At 41.7% G+C, this 23,152-nt stretch overlaps 1 protein-coding gene across 4 annotated transcripts in view; it reads left to right on the top strand.

The window, feature by feature from the left end:
- The first annotated feature begins 1,269 nt into the window (after positions 1 to 1,269).
- The window catches only part of pdlim5b (PDZ and LIM domain 5b), a 72,887-nt gene continuing 51,004 nt past the window's right edge, over positions 1,270 to 23,152 (top strand). For all 4 annotated transcript variants that reach the window (XM_014130046.2, XM_014130040.2, XM_014130035.2 and 1 more), the window contains exons 1-2: positions 1,270 to 1,420; positions 12,343 to 12,448. In XM_014130046.2, coding sequence (XP_013985521.1) covers positions 12,350 to 12,448 — 99 coding nt within the window. In that variant the 5' untranslated portion in view covers positions 1,270 to 1,420; positions 12,343 to 12,349. The remainder of the gene's footprint in view (positions 1,421 to 12,342; positions 12,449 to 23,152) is intronic.

The raw sequence follows: 23,152 nt of genomic DNA, 5'->3' as shown, positions 1-23,152 counted from the left end.
CATTTCATTGGAAGTGAACATACTTCTGGTATACCAAAATGCAAAACACGGTCAGTGTGATCGGGGCATAAGTTGGATTTATTGGATGTATGCATCAAACTGTATGCCCTTTGACGCTTGACAGAACTGGTAGCAGAAGGTGAATGTTGAACTTTTGCTGCACACATATCCAGATGATGCTCTGTACCATTTTGCGCAAAACCACTGTCAGTGTGATCGAGGCATAAGGGGAGTGCAAGCTACAAGACCAACATCTATCAAGGCACAGCTCTCAGCTCTGCTTTATATCAGTTGCTCAGTCCCGGGCAGAGGCAGGCACAGGTGCAAGCAATTAGTTCATGATTTAGTGACGTCCTCCCTTACAAGCTGTCTCACAGCTTCACCACAGTATCATCATTATGACCACTCAAACTAATGAGCACCAATTAACAATCAAACTTAACATGAAAGTTACATAAAAAAGATCTGGACAACTCTTGGATAATTGGTCAAGTTGACAAGAATTTATTTTGAATAATGATTGTACCGTCACAGTACACCAGCAGTCAACTTGACCACCCACTTCCCTTCTGTCCAGACCACCCAAATAACCACCTTTATTAGATTAAGCCGTCACTGACAGGGACATTGTAGTTTGCAATTCAACCAATTATTCCCCTCCTCTCTTCTTCTCTCTTTTTGTAGCCAACCACCTGTGACTTCATTGTGTCTTGACCCCCTCTTCCCCCGATCCTTTCACTTCCCTGTTCCCTTTCTTTTCATTTCCTTCCTTAACAAACAACAAACATCAGCACTCCCTTTCCCTTTGACTCCCATCCATCCGAGAAAAAGCCTGTTCATTCTGTTCATCAAGACACATCCAGACATAGTTAAAATGAAACCACATTGAAATTAATACAACTGGATATTTTATGTTTAGTCAATAACAATACACTTTACTATTAAATTCTGTATGATATTCTGATTCAATGACCTTTGACCAAGGACCTTTGGTCGATGACCTTTTTGATCATAGACCTTTTGCATTACTCTTTATGTAGTATGATTGCTAGTAGGCCTATAGATGATTTGTGAAACATATCTATAGGCTAGGCATAGGCAGGCAGTCATTGAATCGTCTATACGTTTTTCTTCCTTTAAAATTGTACAAATGTTCTTAACAAGTGGGTACAAATGTAACCATCTTGCAAGTAAAATTTATCAATATGATTTGTACATTCTGGAACATTGTCGCGCTGACTGAAGTAACCGGGATTGCCCGCCTACCGTGGTATGGGCCAGTCAGATGAGATAGGGCGATGCGGAAGTCATAGTTCCGTTCACTTCAGTTCAGTCTGAAACTCGTGGTAGCGGCAGAACGGTCACACGCTTTCACACCTCAACACCTCGACCAAACCGGCTTTGCCTCATCCACGAAAAGGTGAGCACAACAGATACAGAGGGGGACAGACACATACATTGAATGGGAAAACTATTCGAAGTAAATGGATAGGCAATTGTTAGGCTACTTTTATTTTTGTTTAAAGGAGATACGAGTTAGTGTGCGTAGTCACATCCACCCACAAAACAATAGTGGTGGAGGATACTGTAGCCAAGTTTTTAATATATATTCATAAGTTTTGTTTGAAGTAATGTGTCGTTTTATAGACAATTTTAAAGGTTGATATTACATGTTATAGTTATTGAGACACTGGTGGCATAAATACACTAACTGTCCTACAGAGAGAGAGGAAGAGATTTGAATGTGGATTTACTGTATGTAGCCTAATACTTGGTGTACTATTATGTATTTCATGTGCAGTAGCCAAGTACAGCAATGTTGCCTAATACTTGGCAAGGAAAGGGAACATGTTGAGATCTGTGTGAAAAATTATGAAAGGTATTTATTTCCATTGCATTGTCCCAGAATAGGGTGTGTAAGACAGGCATGCATTGACATGAAGTAAACTTTGTTCAATATTACACTGAACATAGTATGCTTTGGGTACTACCGAGGCTCAGTTAAAAAAAAAAACGTCATGGGTCTCTAGTCCAGTTTGCGTGACTGCTCTGTTGACATGAACTATAATTACAGGAGCTATTTTTAAATGTCTAATCAGTGAAGGTCAGGAAACTTTTGAAGTAGTTTTTTTTTTTACATAAGGTGACAGGTGTACAGACACATTTGTAACGGTGGACTGTGTGTTTTTGTCATGAGCGTTTTATAAACAGCCTTATGCTGGACAGAGGATAAGCTGCTGGGGAGTTAGTTTAGAGGGAGTCTGTGTCTTGTACAGCTAACATTTGTTTTGGACAAACTAATGATCTACTTCTGTTCGCTAAGTGCAGACCGGCATTTCTGAGTGGATAGTGGCTTGTTTTTCATCACCCGAGGAAAACCTCATGTCCTGAAACCGTTGAAATTAGCACAGGAACTTTTGAAGTTCTGTTAACAGTTCAGTGTGGTGTACTTAGAAAATAATCCATGCATCAGCTGTGCAAACTGAACTGCAGACCTTGACCTATACTCAGATATGCAGTGTGAAAGATTTGATCCTTGACCCACTATTGATTTGCACATTTGGAGAGGTTAGGAAGGAAGTCTGAGTTAAAGGTCAGTCCCCATTGTTTCTGTTGTTTTTGCTTCCTTAGTAAGTGGCATATAATTAGTACCCACCCGATTGGATGTACTCAGAAAACATGTTGATTACCAGATGCTTAGTGCCAGATTGTCCTCTTGGTGAACTCTAGATTGGTGCTGTTGGGCTTGTAATTTCCCCCGAGCCCTGGACATAGTTAGCTCACCTCAGCCCTGAGTCACACTGGAGAAGGGAGAATGGTGCCTATGAGTACATCAGTACGTGTGTTTTGGAGGGTCATGTGTCCTGTTCTCCAGTTGTGACTCCCACCACCCCTCTCCCTCATCTCCTTCTGTCCCTCCACCTCTACCCTCTGCTCTCCCCTCCTGGCTGCCAGTGATTCACCACCACCTGTGTTAAAGTGTCTGCCACACCTGCTCCAGGTGTGATCAGTCAGCCACATAACCAGTGGGTAAGAAGTCTGACTGAGGTAGGAGAGGGTAGGGGAGGGGTGTAAGGTAGAGGTCAGGTGACATGCTGGAGCAGGTGGTGCTCTGGCCCTCAGGGTTCACCATTTACTACCCAGGCCACAGTGTGGAGGTGTGGCTGACGGCATGACTTACAGCACTGAAATATCATGTTTTGGATGACAAGGCAGTATTACTCATGAACTACTCCCCAGCTGAACATTTGTTCTCTCCCTTTTTAACTGAAATGAGTGTCCCTGTCGGATACAGATACAATTTATTGGCAGTGTCTGTTTTAGAAGCTGTTGTGAAACGTGGTGAATCATTGTGGTCCACATCATCCTCAACCTGTTATCTTCTATGGTGTTTACTGATGTCCCAGGCAACTGTGCTAAAAAAGCTAACATCTGTGCACGTTCCAAAAGGAACCATGGAAGACAATACTTAGTCTGGAAGCAAAACAAATCTGACGTCACACTGACTTTATCTACAATAGTGGGTAATCTTACCTGCATAATGGGGCTAATTGACTAACTGCTCTTGCAACAGTGTTATGGTCTATACACTCAATCTCGCTCCAATCAGTCTCATTTTGTTTTTGTGTCAACGTCAAACTTGTGTGACGAGCAGAGGTCATGTGTACACAGTAACCTGCAACATGGTTTAAAGTGCACTGGATTTACACATGGGCATGCATGGACACATACTCACAAAGCCCTTAGTCCAACCATTTGGCAGCACTTTTTCCCTTACAGAGGTGTGTGTGGGTAGAGAGATGCCTGAGCTCTCTCTTCGCCAGTCAGAGTTTTGGCGATCTCCTTCAGAACCTCGTATTTATTCCTTCCTGGACATGAAAACTCTGTTTGAGTCTGGACTTCTGCTAGCTCACTCACTCCTGTGTCACGTCTCAACTCACAATGATTTAGTTGTTCAACAATTATACTTCTGCTTATTTTCAATGGAAAGGGAATGTAAAAATAGGCAGTGTCAAAACCAATGAAATTTTACAGAGCATGAAAGGCTCAACTGCACCATGCATGCCATAATGTGTGTCTGTGACTATTGGTATTGTCTGTTCAGGTAAAGCAACATGGGGGTGAGTCTATGAGTCAGTAGGACACACTGTTAGTCCTGTCCTGTACCCCCCCTCAAAGTCCTACAGTATAGTACATTCTTGCCAGGTGGTTGACAAATGTGGCAGCACCAATCAGTCAAGCCCTCGGGGCTCCAGTGAAAGGCTCAGTCACTGGGAAGTTGGGTTGAGTTCCAACACGTCCCTGGCCTTCCAGGGTGTGTCTCTCGCTCTGCCTGTCTGCTGCTCTCTCCTCAACAGGCACAGTGGCACCAGCCCAAGCACCAGCCCTATAGACCGATCAGTCTGAAGACATGACAGCATTTACACGGTTTTACACTGGGGATTCACTAGTTGATGGATATCGCTGGTACAGTACAATACCTTAATCAACTCAGTTTATTCAGAGATGAGCTAGTTTAAAACAAAATAAAAATAAATGTGACCTTTTATTTAACTAGGCAAGTCAGTTAAGAACAAATTCTTATTTTCAATGACGGCCTAGGAACAGTGGGTTAACTGCCTTGTTCAGGGGCAGAATGACAGATATTTACCTTGTCAGCTCGGGGATTCAATCTTGCAACGTTGCGGTTACAAGTCCAACGCTCTAACCACTAGGCTACCCTTGGAAAAAAAGGTGCTTTCTAGAACCTAAAAGGGTTCTTTGGCTGTCCCCATAAGAGAACCCTTTGAAGAACCCTTTTGGTTCCAGGTAGAACTCTTTTGGGTTCCACGTAGAACCCTCTGTGGAAAGGGTTCTACATGGAACTCAAAATGGAAAACTGTTTTGGAACCCTTTTTTTCTAAGAGTGTATGAAACACTTTTTTATTTATTTTTTTCTAGTAAGAACACGTAATAGGCCAGTTGAAACATGTTAAAGAGACCTGGCGCTGTGGGTTTTTATAATGACGGGCATGAATTAAGCAATATATTCCTCTAGACTGTTTCTCTTTTTCTTTCATATCTCTTACTCAGTTTGTATGTTTATGGGTAGTCTGGCCCTCTCGTCCCAGCTTACAATTGGCTCGTTCTTCCCCCTCTCCCCTGTAACTATTCCCCAGGTCATTGCTGTAAATGAGGTGTTCTCAGTCAATTTACCTGGTAAATTAAAGAATTACAGAATGTCACTTCCTGGTTGTGTCAGTGAGGTGTGATGCTGCTGGCATGACTCCATATCTCTGTGTTTATCACTTTCACAAAGGACAGTTTTGATACAGGAGATGGTAAGATTTGCCACAGAGAAATCTGAGATGTGACGTGAAAGTCATTATTATTGTGCGGAAAGATAAGCAGGATTTTTTAAAAGTAGATCGGGCCTTAACATTAGAGGTCGACCGATACCGATTTATTGGAGGACCAAAAAAGCCGATACCGAGTAATCGGCCAAATTCATTTTGTTGTTTTTATTTTATTTTTATATATTAAAAAAAAAAAAAAAAAATTGTAATAATGACAATTACAACAATACTGAATGAGCACTTATTTTAACTTAATATAATACATCAATAAAATCAATTTAGCCTCAAATAAATAATGAAACATGTTCAATTTGGTTTAAATAATGCAAAAACAAAGTGTTGGAGAAGAAAGTAAAAGTGCAATATGTGCCATGTAAAAAAAGCTAACGTTTAAGTTCCTTGCTCAGAACATGAGAACATATGACAGCTGGTGGTTCCTTTTAACATGAGTCTTCAATATTCCCAGGTAAGATGTTTTAGGTTGTAGTTATTAAAGGAATTATAGGACTATTTCTCTCTATACCATTTGTATTTCATATACCTTTGACTTTTGGATGTTCTTATAGGCACTTTAGTATTGCCAGTGTAACAGTATAGCTTCCGTCCCTCTCCTCGCTCCTACCTGAGTGCAATGGAAAGCAGGTGGTTAGAGCGTTGGACTAGTTAACCGTAAGGTTGCAAGATTTAATCCCCGAGCTGACAAGGTAAAAATCTGTCGTTCTGCCCCTGAACAAGGCAGTTAACCCACCGTTCCTAGGCCGTTATTGAAAATAAGAATTTCTTCTTAACTGACTTGCCTAGTTAAATAAAGGTCTAAAAAAAAAAAAAGAATTCGGCCAAATCTGCATCCAAAAATTCCGATTTGTTATGAAAACTTGAAATCGGCCATTCCGATTAATCGGTCGACCTCTACTTAACATAGTGGAAAATGTTTTAGGTGATATCTTATCAAGAGCCAAAAGTCTTCCCCTCCACCCCCTGCCCTGGCCCATGTCAAAATAGGACAGTGTTAATTAACAACTCAGTAGTGTGTTCAGTGAAGGGAAACTTTCTCAGTTCACAACAAACACAGCTGGATCCTCTCTCTTTTGCTTTTACGTGGGTATAGATTTTTGGCCTACCTCACAGTCCCCGCTGGTATCGTGCCCTATGACCTACGTACCTCTCCTCTCCTGCCAGTGGCCTGCTCCTGGAGAGAGCTGGATCAGAGAAGTAATAATTAGCTCTCTGTTCTACTGTCTGGAACATTGAGTGCTGTGCTATAATCCAGTCCACCTGGGCCTGTTCCACACTAACAGTCTATGGAAGACAAGAGGGTAGAGCCCGACCAAGCTGTTTTCTTGGGTCTGATTCTGATTTTTGGGGGGAGGCAAAATGTATCGATACCGATTTTTATACCTGCCGATATACTGTTTTACAGTGGGCAAATTACAAAGTGTCATTTTCCCACACTGAATTCTCGTAAATTGCCATCCAAAAGGGCAGATGTCTAATAAATATGCTTCAAATGTTTTCATACATTGTGACAATAATGGCTCATCAGGAAGTGTTCAGATAACCAATAAATAGGCTGGGGAAAAAAAGGTTATTGGTGGATTTATACCAATATAGAGTTAAAAGGATAATATCGGCGAACTGATATTTTGTTTGGGCTCTACAAGCGAGAGAGAAGTTAGTTATTCAGCCAAGTTTTGAGATGACATTGGTAGAATGACCAACAACAGTGGGAATTCATTCGATCATGGCTAGTTTTGGGGTTCCTCAGTAAACAGCTAGTCTGTAATCGATTGCTGGGGAGGAATGTTTGTTTGGGTTATGCTGGATCTACGTAGCCTTCCCAACTCAACTCACTCTTAAAATACTTGACTGCACTCTACACTCTGTGTAAGCTGATGTACATGGTGGCACACACTCACAAAGCATAAATAGGCACAGCACTGTTGTGGGACTGTCCATTTTCACCCGCTAATGATATTTCAGTTGTGGATTGATTGTTCTTTGTGACCTCAGTAGGGAAGACACTTTTGTGAAATAAATTAAACGAGAGCTGATTTATTTTATCATTGCTTTGAAGGTTATGTTGTGTTTCTTCTGGGTCTGTTTTGTTATTATACTGAACAAAATTATAAATGCAACATGTGAATTACAGTTCAGTTCATGTAAGGAAATCAGTTAATTGAAATAAATTCATTAGGCCCTAATCTATGGATTGCACATGACTGGGCAGGGGCACAGCCATTGGTGGGCCTGGGAGGGCATAGGCCCACCTACTTGGGAGCCAGTTCCAGCCAATCAGAATGAGTTGTTCCCCACAAAAAGGCTTTATTACAGACAGAAATACTCCTAATTTTCATCAGTTGTCCGGGTGACGTCCCCGCAGTAAAGAAGCCGGATGTGGAAGTCCTGGGCTGGCGTGGTCACACGTGGTCTGCGATTTTGAGGCCGGTTGGCCGCACTGACAAGAATTTATGGTAGAGAAATTAACATTAAATTCTTTGGCAACAGCTCTGATGGACATTCCTGCAGTCAGCAGGTCAATTGCACACTCCTTCAAAACTTGAGACATCTGTGGTGTTGTGTGACACAACTTCACATTTTAGTGTCCCTTTATTGCCCCCAGCACAAAGTGCACCTGTGTAATGATCATTCTGTTTAATCAGCTTCTTGATATGCCACACCTGTCAGGTGGATGGATTATCTTGGCAAAGGAGAACTGCTCTCTAACAGGGATGTAAACACAACATTTGAGAGAAATAAGCTTTTTGTGTGTATGGAAAAGGTCTGGGATCTTTTATTTCAGCTCATGAAACATGGGACCAGCACTTTACATGTTGCGTTATATTTTTGTTCAGTATATATCATGGACATTTCTATGTGACATTTTTCTGCATTCAGACATACTGTATGTGTGGGTATAGGATATGTTTTTGATGTTACAGTATAACTCAGGGGTGTCCAACATATGGCCCGTGGGTTGGATCTGGCCCTTGAGGGGGTCCAATCAGGCCCACGGGTGGTTTGAGTAAAAATAACATAAAAAAATAATAATTGTGGGGGGAAAAAAAACTTTTACCGTTATTTAACTAGGCAAGTCAGTTAAGAACAAATTCTTATTTTCAATGACGGCCTTGGAACAGTGGGTTAACTGCCTTGTTTAGGGGCAGAACGACAGATTTTTACCTTGTCAGCTCGGGGATTCGATCTTGCAACCTTTCGGTTACTAGTCCAACGCTCTAACCACTAGGCTACATGCCGCCCCAAATGCCATATGGGGCGGCAGGTAGGAGTGTTGGGCCAGTAACCGAAAGGTTGCAAGTCAAATCCCCGGGCTGACAAGGTAAATCTGCCCCTGAGCAAGGCAGTTAACCCACTGTTCCCTGGGCGCCAAAGACTTGGATGTTGATTAAGGCAGCCCTCTGCAACTCCGATTCAGAGGGGTTGGGTTAAATGTGGAAGACACTTTTCATTTGAATGCATTCAGTTCTACAACTGACTAGGTATCCCCCTTATAGATGGCAAAATAGTTTTAAAGTCATAGTCAGTCTCTTTCTATCAATCAATAATATAATACTTTTAACAAATATTTCTTTAAATTTACCAACTGTAGGAACTATGAGAATAGAAAGGTTCAGAACTTGTGAAACATCACAGCACAATATATATGGCAAGTAGAAATCTCATATGGATGGTGTTAAGAGATAGATGGGAGGGGTTGAATGGACCTGAAGGGTGGGACAAATAACATAACTCATGTAAAATATACTGTCTGTAAAATGTATATAGGTTCAGAACTCCCCCCCCCCCCCCAATCTATACGCACTACCCCATAATGATAAAGCAAAAATAGGTTTTTAGAAATTGTTGCACATTTATTAAAAATAAAAAACCTAAATATCACATTTCGGTAAGTATTCAGACCGTTTACTGAGTACTTAGTTGAAGCACCTTTTGGCAGCAATTACAGCCTCGAATCTTCTTGGGTATGACGCTACAAGCTTGGCACACCTGTATTTGGGGAGTTTCTCCCGTTCTTCTCTGAAGATCCTCTCAAGCTCTGTCAGTTTGGATGGGGAGCGTTGCTGCACATCTATTTATAGGTCTCTCCAGAGATGTTTGATCAGGTTCAAGTCCGGGCTCTGGCTGGGCCACACAAGGACATTCAGAGACTTGTCCCGTAGCCACTCCTGCGTCGTCTTGGCTGTGCTTAGGGTCATTGTTTTGTTGGAAGGTGAACCTTCACCCCAGTCTGAGGTCCTGAGCGCTCTGGAGCAGGCTTTCATCAAGGATCTCTCTATACTTTGCTTTGTTCATCTTTGCTTCGATCCTGACTAGTCTCCCTGTCTATGCCGCTGAAGAACATCCCCACAGCATGATGCTGCCACCACCATGCTTCACCCTAGGGATGGTGCCAGGTTTCTTCCAGACGTGACACTTGGCATTCAGGCTAAAGAGTTCAATGTAGGTTTCATCAGACCAGAGAATCTTGTTTTTCATGGTCTGAGTCTTTTAGGTGCCTTTTGGCAAACTTCAAGCAGGCTGTCGTGCCTTTTACTGCGGAGTGGCTTCCGTCTGGCCACTCTACCATAAAGGCCTGATTGGTGGAGTGCTGCTGAGATGGTTCTCCCATCTCCACAGAGGAACTCCAGAGCTCTGTCAGAGTGACCGTTGGGTTCTTGGTTACCTCTCTGACCAAGGCCCTTCTCCCCCCCCCATTTAAGAATGATGGAGGCCACTGACCTTCAATGCTGCAGACATTTTTTGGTACCCTTCCCCAGATCTGTGCCTCGACACAATCCTGTCTCGGAGCACGAAGGACAATTCCCTCAACCTAATGGTTTGGTTTTTTGCTCTGACGTGTACTGTCAACTGTGGGACCTTATCTAGACAGGTGTGTGCCTTTCTAAATCATGTCCAATCAATTGAATTTACCACAAGTGGACTCCAATCAAGATGTAGAAACATCTCAAGGATGATCAATGGAAACAGGATGCACCTGAGCTCAATTTCGACTCTCATAGCAAAGGGTATGAATACTTATGTAAATAAGATTTTTTTTAGGTTTAATGAATTAGCAAAAATGTCTAAACCTGTTTTCGCTTTGTCATTGTGTGTAGAATGCTGAGGATTTAAAAAAAATGTAATTTATTCTAGAATAAGGCTGTAACATAACAAAATGTGGAAAATTTCAAGGGGTCTGAATACTTTCCAAAGGCACTGTAACTATTGTAAAATGGATTATGTACGTAAAACATGTATATAGTTTGTATAAGCTGGAAGTAGAAGCCTAAGTGTTCATTAGTTTACTTCAATTATTTGAGGGGTGGTAGGGTTAGTGTAAAATAATAAAGGACATATATTTGAAAAAGGTGTGTGTGCGTACACAGAAAAATATGGGCGATTGGAAATTATATTGATGGAAGTTCCAGTCTGCAATATTGAAGTTGGTCTACCCTACCAAAAGAAGAAAAGGACAAAAAAAATAAAACTAAATTGTGTAGAAATTATAATGGACCTACATTCATATAGTCTTGACGGTGTCCAGCTCCATAATAATTTTTTTGCAAACTGACGGCAAGGAAATATAAAATTAATTCTGTGCTGCCCTCCGGACCTCATTGAAGACCGAATGCAGCCCCCGGGGAAAATTTTGTTTGACACCCCTGGTATAAAAAGTGCTGATCCATCTTTTCTCTAACATAAATAAAACGTGAATGTGTCTGTCTCTCACAGAGGAAAATATGCTTCACTTCTCTGAATAGCAGTGTTGATTCCGGTTAAGCTGCTGCATCAAAAGACTCAAGAACCATGTCCAAACGTTCATATCCACTGTCTCTGCAGATGGTTCGAAAGAAGAGGGCTAAAATGTCAAGCCCTGTGTAGATCAGATTTATATCACCATGTGTTATCGTTAAATAAAAATGTAACTGACTAATAACAATACTGTAATAAAATAAGCCCTAACTTGTAGTCCATCTGGCTTCCATGGAAACAGCTGAGTCAAGCATTATGGGACACTGCAGGTATTTGGAGCTTGGCAGTCTTGTCTTATAGTAGTCCTTTCGGCGACCCACTGAGAACAGCTGAGACTCGTGGGTTTGCTGACATTTTATGTTTTTCATTCAATATTAAAAGATGTGTCCAGATTTCTCTATTGAGGTTTATGTCAAATGTAAGTGATTTGCTTATTTTTACATGTTATAAAAGTACATACTCATAGTTATGCTGCTTTAATAGTTGATACACTTGTTATCCCACTCAAAAGACAAATAGGATAAAATGCCCTATGAAAGATTTTGAGATTTTCACACTTCCTAGACTAGAGAGAGAGCCCTTCTTTGTTTATGCCCATTTAGCATCGTTCACACCCTCTCAAGCTATAGCCCCAACCCATCCATGTGAGTAAGAATGGCATTGTCCTCCAGAAAGCAGTCTCTACTTAAACGCAGCTAAATACAGGGGAGCAATATTTTTGAGAGTTGCAGCAACACTTTTTAAGTTGTCCATAGCTATACTGTATCTTTCCAAGTATCCTGGGTAGCAAAGATAATCTACTGTATTAGGGAAAATCTCATTCTGTTATTGATAGAAGCCTGTGACATGACATCCCAAACAGGACTCATCTCTCATCATGTCCAACCAAATCCATTATCTCAGCCAATCATGACTAGCCAGGAAGAATCCTTTCTCCCTGTATAGCTCAGTGCTTTCTCCATTGGCTAAACTCATAATAAAAATGTGTATTCATATTTACAGATCCCATACATGTTTAAGGCACATGAAAGTTCACATGTTCAAGAAGGCATTGAAAAAAATATAATAATAATACAAATTTAAAAAAATATATTTGAACGTCCCTACTGTGAAGCAGGAACCAGCGTCAAACGCCTCAGATCCTGTAACCGGTCACATATTGCAGATGGGAAAACTGTTGGAGTGCTGTGTCTTCTGTATAACCCATAAAGGTCCCGATTTATTCATGTTTTGCCTGCTTTTTTTGTTTCTGCAGGAGAATCATGAGCAGCAACTACAGTGTCTCCCTGGTTGGCCCTGCCCCCTGGGGCTTCAGACTGCAGGGAGGAAAGGACTTCTGTCTGCCCCTCACGATCTCAAGGGTGAGTGTCTCTCTCTCTCTCTCTCTCTCTCTCTCTCTCTCTCTCTCTCTCTCATGTTTTATTTATATTTTGTTGGGGGGGTGGGGGGTTGTGACAGAACGTGTGTGGGTATCTGTTCAAAGTTTGAGGTCACTTAGAAATGTCCTTGTTTTTGAAAGAAAAGCCTTTATTTATTTTTATTTTTTAAATTGATCAGAAATACAGTGTAGACATTGTTAATGTTGTAAATGACTATTGTAGCTGGAAACGGCAGATTTTTAATGGAATACCGACATAGGCGTACAGAGGCCCATTATCAGCAACCATCACTCCTGTGTTCCAATGGCACGTCGTGTTAGCTAATCCAAGTTTATCATTTTAAAGGGCTAATTGATGATTAAACCCTTTTTCAATTATGTTAGTACAGCTAAAAACTGTTGTTCTGATTTAAAGAAGCAATAAAACTGGGCATCTTTAGACTAGTTGAGTATCTGGAGCATCAGCATTTGTGAGTTCAATTACAGGCTCAAAATGACCAGAAACAAAGAACTTTCTTCCGAAACTCATCAGTCTATTCTTGTTCTGAGAAATGAAGGCTATTCCATGTGAGAAATTGCCAAGAAACTGAAGATCTCGTACAACGCTGTGTACTACTCTCTTCACAGAACAGCGCAAACTGTCTCTAACCAGAATAGAAAGAGTGGGAGGCCCCGGTGCACAACTGTGCAAGAGAACAAGTACATTAGAGTTTATAGTTTGAGAAACAGACGCCTCACAAGTCTTCAACTGACAGCTTTATTAAATGGTAACTGCAAAACACCAGTCTCAACGTCAGCAGTGAAGAGGCGACTCTGGGATGCTGCCCCTCCCCCTCTCCCCCAAAAACACATCACACACACTCGGGGCACTAAAGTGCGAGAACATATTTTACTGTGCGACCAGGAGTTTTTATTTTGGAAGCCCTGTGTAATGAGAAGGTTGTGCTGTACCGTTGTTTCAGAGTGCCCTAGAGAAACAAGTGAGTACAGATCCGTTAGCATTATGGTTGAACCATTACTACAGTGAAAATGGCTTACTTCTCGTCCAACCAGGTCAAAAGATCTGACCCATATTACCAGCACATCATTTTTATCTGCCGGGACTGCATTTTACATTCATAAAGCAATGTCGTGGGCCTTTCTAAAACGACTCACGCGTCGACGTCGTTAACCATTTGTTTACACTTTGTTCAGTCATGTTACCTCATTGGCAAGCTAGCTAACAACCTGGTAACTTTAGCAGTGTATCCAAACATTTGGGGACACAGAAAGAAAGGAAAAGGGATAGCTTCTTCAGAAGATCAATGATCACATAAGTAAATGAATGACCAATCTCTTGCATGTCTCATCGCAAACCTGACATTTTTAAAGAGACGGTGTACACTTTATGTAATGCATCTCAATTGGAAAATTGTGCTTTTAGGCAATGTAGAAACCTAATGTTCCACAAATGTCATTTCAATGAAAGGTATTCATATCAATGTTAGCTTTTATAATAAAATAATGCATTAACACATTACATATTAGTTTTTAGGGCACAGAATTCATATAGGCTGTAAAAATCTTATTTCCTGGTGCTCCTAACTTTTTTAATTTTGGAGCTTCAGCACTACCAATGATTTCTTTTTTAAAATGTAGAACCCTGCACAAGCTCACACTCAGACAAGTGTCCTCTCAGCCACGACACTCACCTCACAGGAATGGCATTAATGCTCACTATGCCATCTGGCTCCTGAGTGATGAAAGAGCCTGTGCCATAGATCCAGTATGTGCCACTCACTGCTGCTTTCAGTCACACAACCTCTCCTCCGACAGCTTTAACTGCAACGGCCCCTCTGACATTTTAATGGCCTCTGTAAATCTCCCTCTATCTTTGTGCCTCATGCCATTTTTATCTGACATCCAAATAGCAACCACTGTATTCACATATTTCTAGAACTTTCCACAATTTCTGTGAAGAGTAGACTTTGCTCTACCAATCTGCATGCCATTTGATATTCTGTCAGTCAGTCTGAGATAGTGCTGGCTTTTAGCTCTGGCTTTGTACACAGTGGGGCCGTCTTCCTTGTCACAGAGCAATAGATGAATCTGTCTACGAATGCCAGAGACTCCTCTCAGTTCTCTGGAACCCTTCGGAGAAGCAGTGGTTCTGTAATATCTGTCTGGGGCACCGTACATTATTAGGCTGACGTCTGGCACTGGCTGGGTTCTGCTGGGTCTGGCCTGGTCTGGGGCTCAGCTGAGGGGCCTTGGCTGGGATAGGAGAGGATCAGTACGGTGGAAGGTAAAGTTTTTCATATCGTCATACTGTCCTTCTCTCATCACGGTATTTGTTATTACTGTCTTCATACACCAGGGTGTGCTAAAAACAAAAGCCCATTGGGCGTCTATTACCAGAATGCTAACATAATTAGCACAAATAGCGAATTTCAATCATTTCAAGGCTGCTAGATAAACATGCTAATGAGTTCAAACGAAAATTAACAAATTGCAAAGATGGTAAAGCCAGCTCATAAAGTTATACAAGTATAGGTAATAGCTACCTAATGTCATTTTTGAGTTTTAACATTTTACAAGCAAATGTAAAAGAGACACATTGTGCAAAATAATACAGTTCTGACTCATGCTTGTCTGAAGAAGAACAGTACTGGCTATGGAGCAGCATGTGTACATGCTGTATCTCTGTGTGGATCTGTGTGCAGCTGTACAAATAACCCTTCCAAAGAGCTTTGACTTCTCAAACACGGCTGAGTGGTGCAGCGTTCTAAGGCACTGCATCTCAGTACAAGAGGCGTCACTACAGTTCCTGGTTCGATTTGTTCTGATTTGACCAGGGGTAGGCTTTCTTTGTAAATAAGAATTTGTTCTTGACTGACTTGCCTAGTTAAATAAAGGTTTTATTCTTATTTTTTTTTAACTATATGATGCCCCGTCTCCTTATTAATTCAACCACTTACTTAGCCAACTAGCAAGTTAAATCGAATACACCAGCTCCTGCTTTCTTCCGTGCTATTTACAAACACATGATGACTCAACTGTTCTGGGGAACTACTGTAAGATTCATAATGTGACGGGTGAAATGAAAAACGCAATCCGCTTTATCTCCTAATGTATTGCACAAGTTGAATGCAGGTATTAAAAAGTAGCGACAAATATTTATTGAAAAACATCAAATAAATCGTTTTGACGGTATTGAAAAACCATCCCGTGGCTTTTTCCAAATACCCCCTTTATATGGTGTATATACGGTATACCGCCCAAGCCTAGTGGCAGGCCTGCTGTGTGAAGAATGGCTCTGCTGCTGAGAAATGGTTCTGAATCACCACAGGTACACACTGTTTGTGTTGCTGCTGTGAAAAGCAGGAGGATGGGACTCTCACTAACACTGATTATCACTTGATAGTGACTATGCTTGGCTAATAGACAAGCCAATCTCGTCACTGTATGACTCCAGTTATCCATTTATGCTGCTATTAAATTGGTGAATGTTTGTTGAAGTGCCTTTGCCAATAGCAAAGCAGTATTTTGCTCTTGTACAGTATTTGCTCAGTCCCTCAGCCTTGTTACCAGTTTTGATGATCGAGACAGTTTTCTGTAGCTCCATGTTTGTTTAGGAGATTTGCACTTCCCTGTTTTTGAAAGTGAAATTGGTAAGTGATGCTGCGGCCAGTTTCCTTATTTTCTCAGTGGAAGGAATCCTAGTATAGATGTAAAACAAAAGATATGAAGCTAAATGTGGTCGTAGCCATGTTTATCAGTTCATGAAATGTAACGTTACAGACCTATCTGGACATGCAACTGCTAAAACAACATTTTAACAACTTTTGAAATGCAATATTCTGTTTTCAGAAAGTGGAATTTAGTATATAAGGATAAATCACAAATCCCCATAATATCCCTGTATTTACAGTAAGACTCTCAGCAGTAAAGGGATGATATCTGAGCCACAAATTAGATTTGTTTATGGAATTTTCAGTGCTTGAGCGCTTTAAATATTTATTCCAGCACACAATTGAATAAATCAAGTGGGAAGAAATCCTCTGAGAAGGTGTCTGGCCAAGTTACATATCACCTCAAAGATTGATACACACTCAAATCTAAAATGTCAGCTTTGAGCTTGGTGGTTTGGCAGCATTGGGTTCATCTCACTTTGGGAATTGTCCAAGTGTCTTAGGATACTGCTTTGTGCAAACCAAAGTCTGAACTGAGCGTCTGAATATGAAAACAGATAAATCATCCACTTCACAGACAATTCCATAAATGTACATAAAATGAAGTTATATGCCCCGTAGCGAATGTATGGCTGGGTCTGTTGGGCATGCATTTCTCAGACAGTTTTATACTGATATAGATTTCCTAAAGCTGGAATCCGTAGCAGGATATTACAAAAAACAAAGACGTTACTCAAACAATGAACTGTTTTTTTCCCCTCGGACATCAACACACCAGCAGAGCATGTACTACACATTTCCTTTATTACGTTGTGGGATGCTCATCTCCTCTGTACATTTATTTAAAAAAAACAAAAAAACTACGATAACAAATGCAACTGGTGGTGCTGTTTCCCCTTTTGTGGATCTCAGCTTTAAAGGTAATGCCAATCCATAAAGAATTTGAACCGCAGTCAATTATTTCATTATTCTGAGAAGCACATTGTGGGAGAGGCATTTTGTTTTGAGAGAAATACAGACAGTACTCTACTGTATGTTTTACATCTTGAGGCATTTTGCATTATGGTAAACATATAGTACTGTGGGAATAGACCAATCCATTGTAGAGAATTGAAGAGGCTATAATCACAGAGGGTGGTGGTGGCCTGGCCACCCATACAGATATACACACTGTATTTCTCAGTGTCTGTAAAAGGCTTTGTTTTCCCCCATGGCCCAAACCACACACCTACTAGCCCTGTAACTGCGTTCAGCTGGCTGGTGTAGCTCAGTTGTCAGCATCAGTAGGCCCAGTGCAAACTGTCTACTGTTCTGATCTCTGCACACGGCAGGAGATAACGTGAGGACAGTTATGGAAAACATGACTCTGTGTCCACCCAGGGGGTACTGAACAACACAACCCGCTCCGCCACAGCCCCAATCAACATAAACTCAATTACCCAGAAAACACCATACTATAGTTCATCTCTACACTACAAGTACACACCATATGTTATGCTTCTCCCTTTGCAGACTCTTTTTTTATTTATTTAATTTTATGTGCACTCTAGATATAAACTATATTTACTTAGATGCTGTAAACTGTCTGAAGTCTTTACAAGCCATCAGGGCGGTCAGTATCGCTCACATGTCTCAGATGGCCTGTCCAGCTGAGAGGCTGACCGGCTGAGCGGTCTCCCTGATGGGCCTTAAGTGGGACCTGAGAGTGGCTTCTCTTCTCCTGGGGTATTTATAGGCTTATAAACGTTTACTGAGGGCAGTTCTTGGGGCTTGTGTGAACACACAGCGTCCTGACGTGTCTAACAGAATGTCCATGGCACGCTCAGTGCTAGCTAGCTGCCCAGCTGGCCCCAGTCATTTTAAGTGGTCTGGTGGGTGGCAGCGGTGCTTCCTGTGAAGTAGCCTCTGGACCAGGTCTCCCTGCCCTGTGTCATCTAGGCCAGTCCTGGGACACGTGGAAGGACACGGTCGGTCAGTCAGCTCAGTGACGCACCAGAGCTGCAGAGCGCCCACCACAGCACAGCCTTCTGGGAGGAAGAGGAGGTTATTTATACCCACCACATTTATGCAGGGGGGGGAGAGAGAGGGGAAGACTGCGCTGGCGTGAAAGAAAAAGGGAGCGTAGGAGAGGCCGACCCGGCACTAATAGTCTGGCTAAAAGTTGAATGATATAGGGAAAGACTGAGGAGTAGCCTCTGAGAGGAAGAGGCGAAGCGAGAGGATTTACTCAGCCCAAAATCTGTCCGCTTGAGATGAGCTTTTTATTCTATGGAGGTCTATGAGAGTGTTGAATTACACAAGGCTTATTTGATTGAATATACGTTTCGTAACATTTAGGCTGTTACAAATGTATAGTATAAGTTATGCTACTTGTCAAATGTATAAAAAAAACATACTTTATTTGCATACGTATTCAGACCCTTTGCGATGAGACTCGAAATTGAGCTCAGGTGCATCCTGCTTTCATTCATCATCCTTGATGTTTCTACGACTTGATTGGAGTCCACCTGTGGTAAATTCAATTGATTTGACATGATTTGGAAAGGCACACACCTTTCTACATAAGGTGCCACGGAGCAAAAACCAAGCCATGATGTCGAAGGAATTCTCCGTAGAGCTCCGAGACAGGATTGTGTCGAGGCACAGATCTGGGGAAGGGTACCAAAAAAGGTCTGCAGCATTGAAGGTCCCCAAGAACACATTGGCCTCCATCATTCTTAAATGGAAGAAGTTTGGAACTGCCAAGACTCTTCCTAGAGCTGGCCGTCCGGCCAAACTGCGCAATCGGGGGAGAAGGGCCCTGGTCTGGGAGGTGACCAAGAACCAGATGGGCACTCTGACAGAGCTCTAGAGTTCCTCTGTGGAGATGGGAGAACCTTCCAGAAGGACACCATCTCTGCAGCACTCCACCAATCAGGCCTTTATGATAGGGTGGTCAGATGGAAGGCATTCCTCAGTAGGCTGGGTTTCCTTACAGCACTTTGTGACATCAGCTGATGTAAGAAGGGCTTTATAAATACATTTGATTTGATGACAGCCCACTTGGAGTTTGCCAAAAGGCACCTAAAGACCATGAGAAACAAGATTCTCTGGTCTGATGAATGCCAAGTGTCCTGGCACCTCCCTACGGTGAAGCATGGTGGTGGCAACATCATGCTGTGGGGATGTTTTTCAGCGGCAGGGACTGGGAGACTAGTCAGGATCGAGGGAAAGATGAACAGAGCAAAGTACAGAGAGATCCTTGATGAAAACCTGCTCCAGAGCGCTCAGGACCTCAGACTACAGCGAAGGTTCACCTTCCAACATGACAACGACCCTAAGCACACAGCCAAGATGACGCAGGAGTGGCTTCAGGGCAAGTCTCTGAATGTTCTTGAGTGGCCCAGCCAGAGCCCGGACTTGAAGCCAATCGAACATCTCTGGAGTGTGCTGAAAATAGCTGTGCATCAACAGTCCCCATCCGAATGGTCAGAGCTTGAGGATCTGCAGAGAAGAATGGGAGAAACTCCCCAAGTACAGATGTGCCAAACTTGTAGCATCCTACCCAAGAAGACTTGATGCTGTAATCGCTGCCAAAGTTGCTTCAACAAAGTACTGAGTAAAGGATCTGAATACTTATGTAAATGTAATTTCATTTATTTTTTATAAATTATAAAAGTTTCTGAAAAGCTGTTTTTGCTTTGTCATTATGGTGTGATTTATTATTATTATTGTGTGTAGATTGGTGAGGGGAATTTTAGAACGTAACAAAATGTGAAAAAAGTAATGGGGTCTGAATACTTTCCGAAGGTACTGTATGCTGCATGATATAACTGTCGATATACAGTTAAATCTACTGTCTGCAGTTATGCCACTGTTGATGTCATTGCTCTTTCCTGTTATTATGGGATCAAGGATTTCACAACCTACAATAGGCTAAATATGGTTTGTGGAAGTCTGACTTTTTATGTGTTTTGGAGGAGGCATGTCATGCAGGCAATACATTGGGGAGAAATACAACTTTCATAGTTCCAGATATTTACTTTTTTATCAACCATCCATTTGAAAATAAGTTGTTTTGAATTCTGCTGCATCTCCAGTATTGAATCTCCCAGAGACTCCAAGGGAAACATTTCGTTTTGATCTTGGCATATGGACTTGCGGAATGTTACTGTTTTAATAAATACAAAACAGACTCTCCTTCCTTACTCCATTAACCACAGTGGGCTTGGCAGTTGAATGTTAGAAATAACCTGCCTTATTTGTTACCTGGCTTACACACTAGAACCAGGTATTTTGTGTTTTCAGTGAAAACAATGTTTGATTTATGCTTTAGAGCCATGAAACCAGAACATGTCTACTACAGTAAAGATAAAGTATGCCTCTGAAACACTACAGCATTCATACTGTTTCAGTGTCAAAACCAGTGTTACAGAGCTGTGAATGTCAATAAAATCACCAAGTTCAGGCACTGTGAAATAGTATTTTTTTGTACTTCTGTGGGCCATTTATTATGTTAGCTTTTCCACAGGCTGTAAAAGTGGACCTCTTGTGACCGTCATTACCGTGACGAAAAGACTATGAGTCACTGGTGGTCAAAACAACACCGCACGATCGGTGAGCAAAGCGACAAACTGCTCTGTCATTTTTCCAGCGTGACCAGTGAACACTTCATTGGTCAGACAGTGACATTCCTGAGGCATATTTCTCCCATCACATGGTCAGCAGAGACACAGCGATGGCATCACCGTGTCATGTTTCCAGCCTTGCTTCCAGACGTTATGATCAGGAGGAATGGGCCCTGGGTTGTATGTGCCGGTCCACACAAAGTCCACTGACTGGAAATCCCATTCTGACAAAGAGCAGTGGCAGGCGCCAACATCCGCAGCTTGAGACTGCTGCTGTTTCTCTTGGAACTCTGGTGTGAAGTTGATACATAACATCCGTGTTCCAAACTCTGTAGGAGGGAGACAGCTTTCCTTTTGTGTCCCACAACTGAAGATGGGTTTTTACTCAGACAGTGGTGTGTATTAGGGAAATAAAGGCTTGATGATGGTGATTGGTTTAGCTGTCTTTGTATCCTCCTTATATTGGCGTTCTTCCTTAGAAGCAAAGGGGGAAAACTCACTTTGATACATCCCACTCTTTATTTGATGGGGACCAGAGCATGTGAGGGGGGGGGGGGGGCTTGCTCACCGCTTCGGCGCTCCTTGTGCTTTCCTACCGCTCTGCTAAAAACCGCTCAGCGCTCACAAGGGTGGAAAAAACCTGCCGCTCCAAATTCACTCCGTTTTTAATTAAAATCACAATTTAACCGACACCTATCTATTTTTTGTGACTACCTGGCCCTACCAACAGTTTTTGTAAGTATTGACAGCAAACCACATGGATTTGAAGGAAAAGTATTTGAATAAACATGAAACGGTGAATGTAAGAAGCGAACATAATTTAAAACAGGCTACATGTCATATTAAACAGCATATAAACACTAAATGGGTCAGGAGCCAGACAGGGAGCCTAATATGGAACAAAAATGAATTATTTAGGCTATATTGTTTCAAGGCTATAGCCTGCAAAAAATGCACTCACAAATGCTTCACAATGTGACTCAATAGGCTGGTAAGGATGTAAAGCTCTCAATATTTTAATCAACATTATGTTGTATTACATTATCATAGTCTATAAATTGTGCATATGGGCTGACTTACTTAGAATGAAATACAAATTAAACGAAAAATGACTTGGTGCCTTTTTTGAATTCATTTTTAGAAATGAAGGTTTCAGGCTCATGCGATGATGTCTGGAGAGCTGGTCAGCAGCAGAGAATATCTTCTCTGCACTTGCAGAGCCACTGGGGATGTTAAACACCCTTTTGCCCACTCTTGCCAGGCTGGGCAGAGATGCAGAGTTGTTTTTTTCTTTTTCTATAGGTAGGCCTAAAGGTTTTTAGGCAAAATAACCCAATCAAATTGGAAAGCTCCTTGAACATAGGAATATGCCAGGCCTATTGGGCCAAAACCAATTATGGCCTATTCTACAGATAATTCAACGAAATGTTTAAGATTTTTTTTTTTTATAAATACTTTGCTACAATGAAACACATCTACCCACCTCGTTCGTTCCTTTTAGCATGTGCACATAGCATGCTTTTGGGATACCTATCTCTTTTTCAAATTCCACAATGATTCTTTATTTGTGGGCACTACATCACCACACTCCCTCTCTTGATCTTGGTTCCTCATCTTTGCAAGTCACCTTGATTTAGCACCTGTGGTTTTTATCAGTTTCTTTATGAAAATATTTAGTGAACTCTGTGACAGTAGCTAAAGTAAGGAGCTATATTAGCACACGTAGACTACAAATGTATGCTGGGGCAGGCATGCCCTGAGCTCGTGAAGTGAGAGCAACTGGAGTGAAAATTGGAGCGGGCGAGAAGGCAGACGCTCCAGCCTTTGGGGATCTCGCTCCACGCTCCAGTCAAACTGGGCACGCTCCAGCTCCGCTCGCATACTCTGATGGGGACACAGTCAGAACCTTCTGTCCAACATACTACTGCTGCCATTGAGGATTTCTCTTTTTAGCATAGATGTAACATATAGATTTGCATTAGTATACACATTAAAACTCCCAATGCAAAGTTACAACTCTCTTTTCTATTTTTTGACTTGTTACATAAAACTGATCAGAATGCCAATGTCATGCTGGGGAAAAAAAACTTTTGTGGGGTGTGAGGTTATATGGAGGACCAGGCAAGCCAGCCTATTCCCTATAACTCCAACCATAAACCATTTCAAATGTATAACTTCAAATTAAACCAAATAATTTGCACTCATGACCACCGGTTTCAATTCAGTTTTCAGCCAATTTACATGCAAATACTTTGGATTTATTGTTAGCAACCTTGCAATCTGGTTTGTAACTTTAGCCCTACCAGCCTGCTAAAGTTATGTTATAACTGCGTGAGTCAGTTGCTATCAACACCTAGCTTACAGCTACATTAAATTAAACCAATGTTTTGGAAATGCATAACGGCGTCT

Source organism: Salmo salar, chromosome ssa01 (assembly GCF_905237065.1).
Source record: "Salmo salar chromosome ssa01, Ssal_v3.1, whole genome shotgun sequence".
In the NCBI taxonomy this organism is placed as follows: domain Eukaryota; kingdom Metazoa; phylum Chordata; class Actinopteri; order Salmoniformes; family Salmonidae; genus Salmo; species Salmo salar.
The sequence above is the reverse complement of the archived record's forward strand: the minus strand, read 5'-3'. Positions and strand labels throughout refer to the sequence as shown.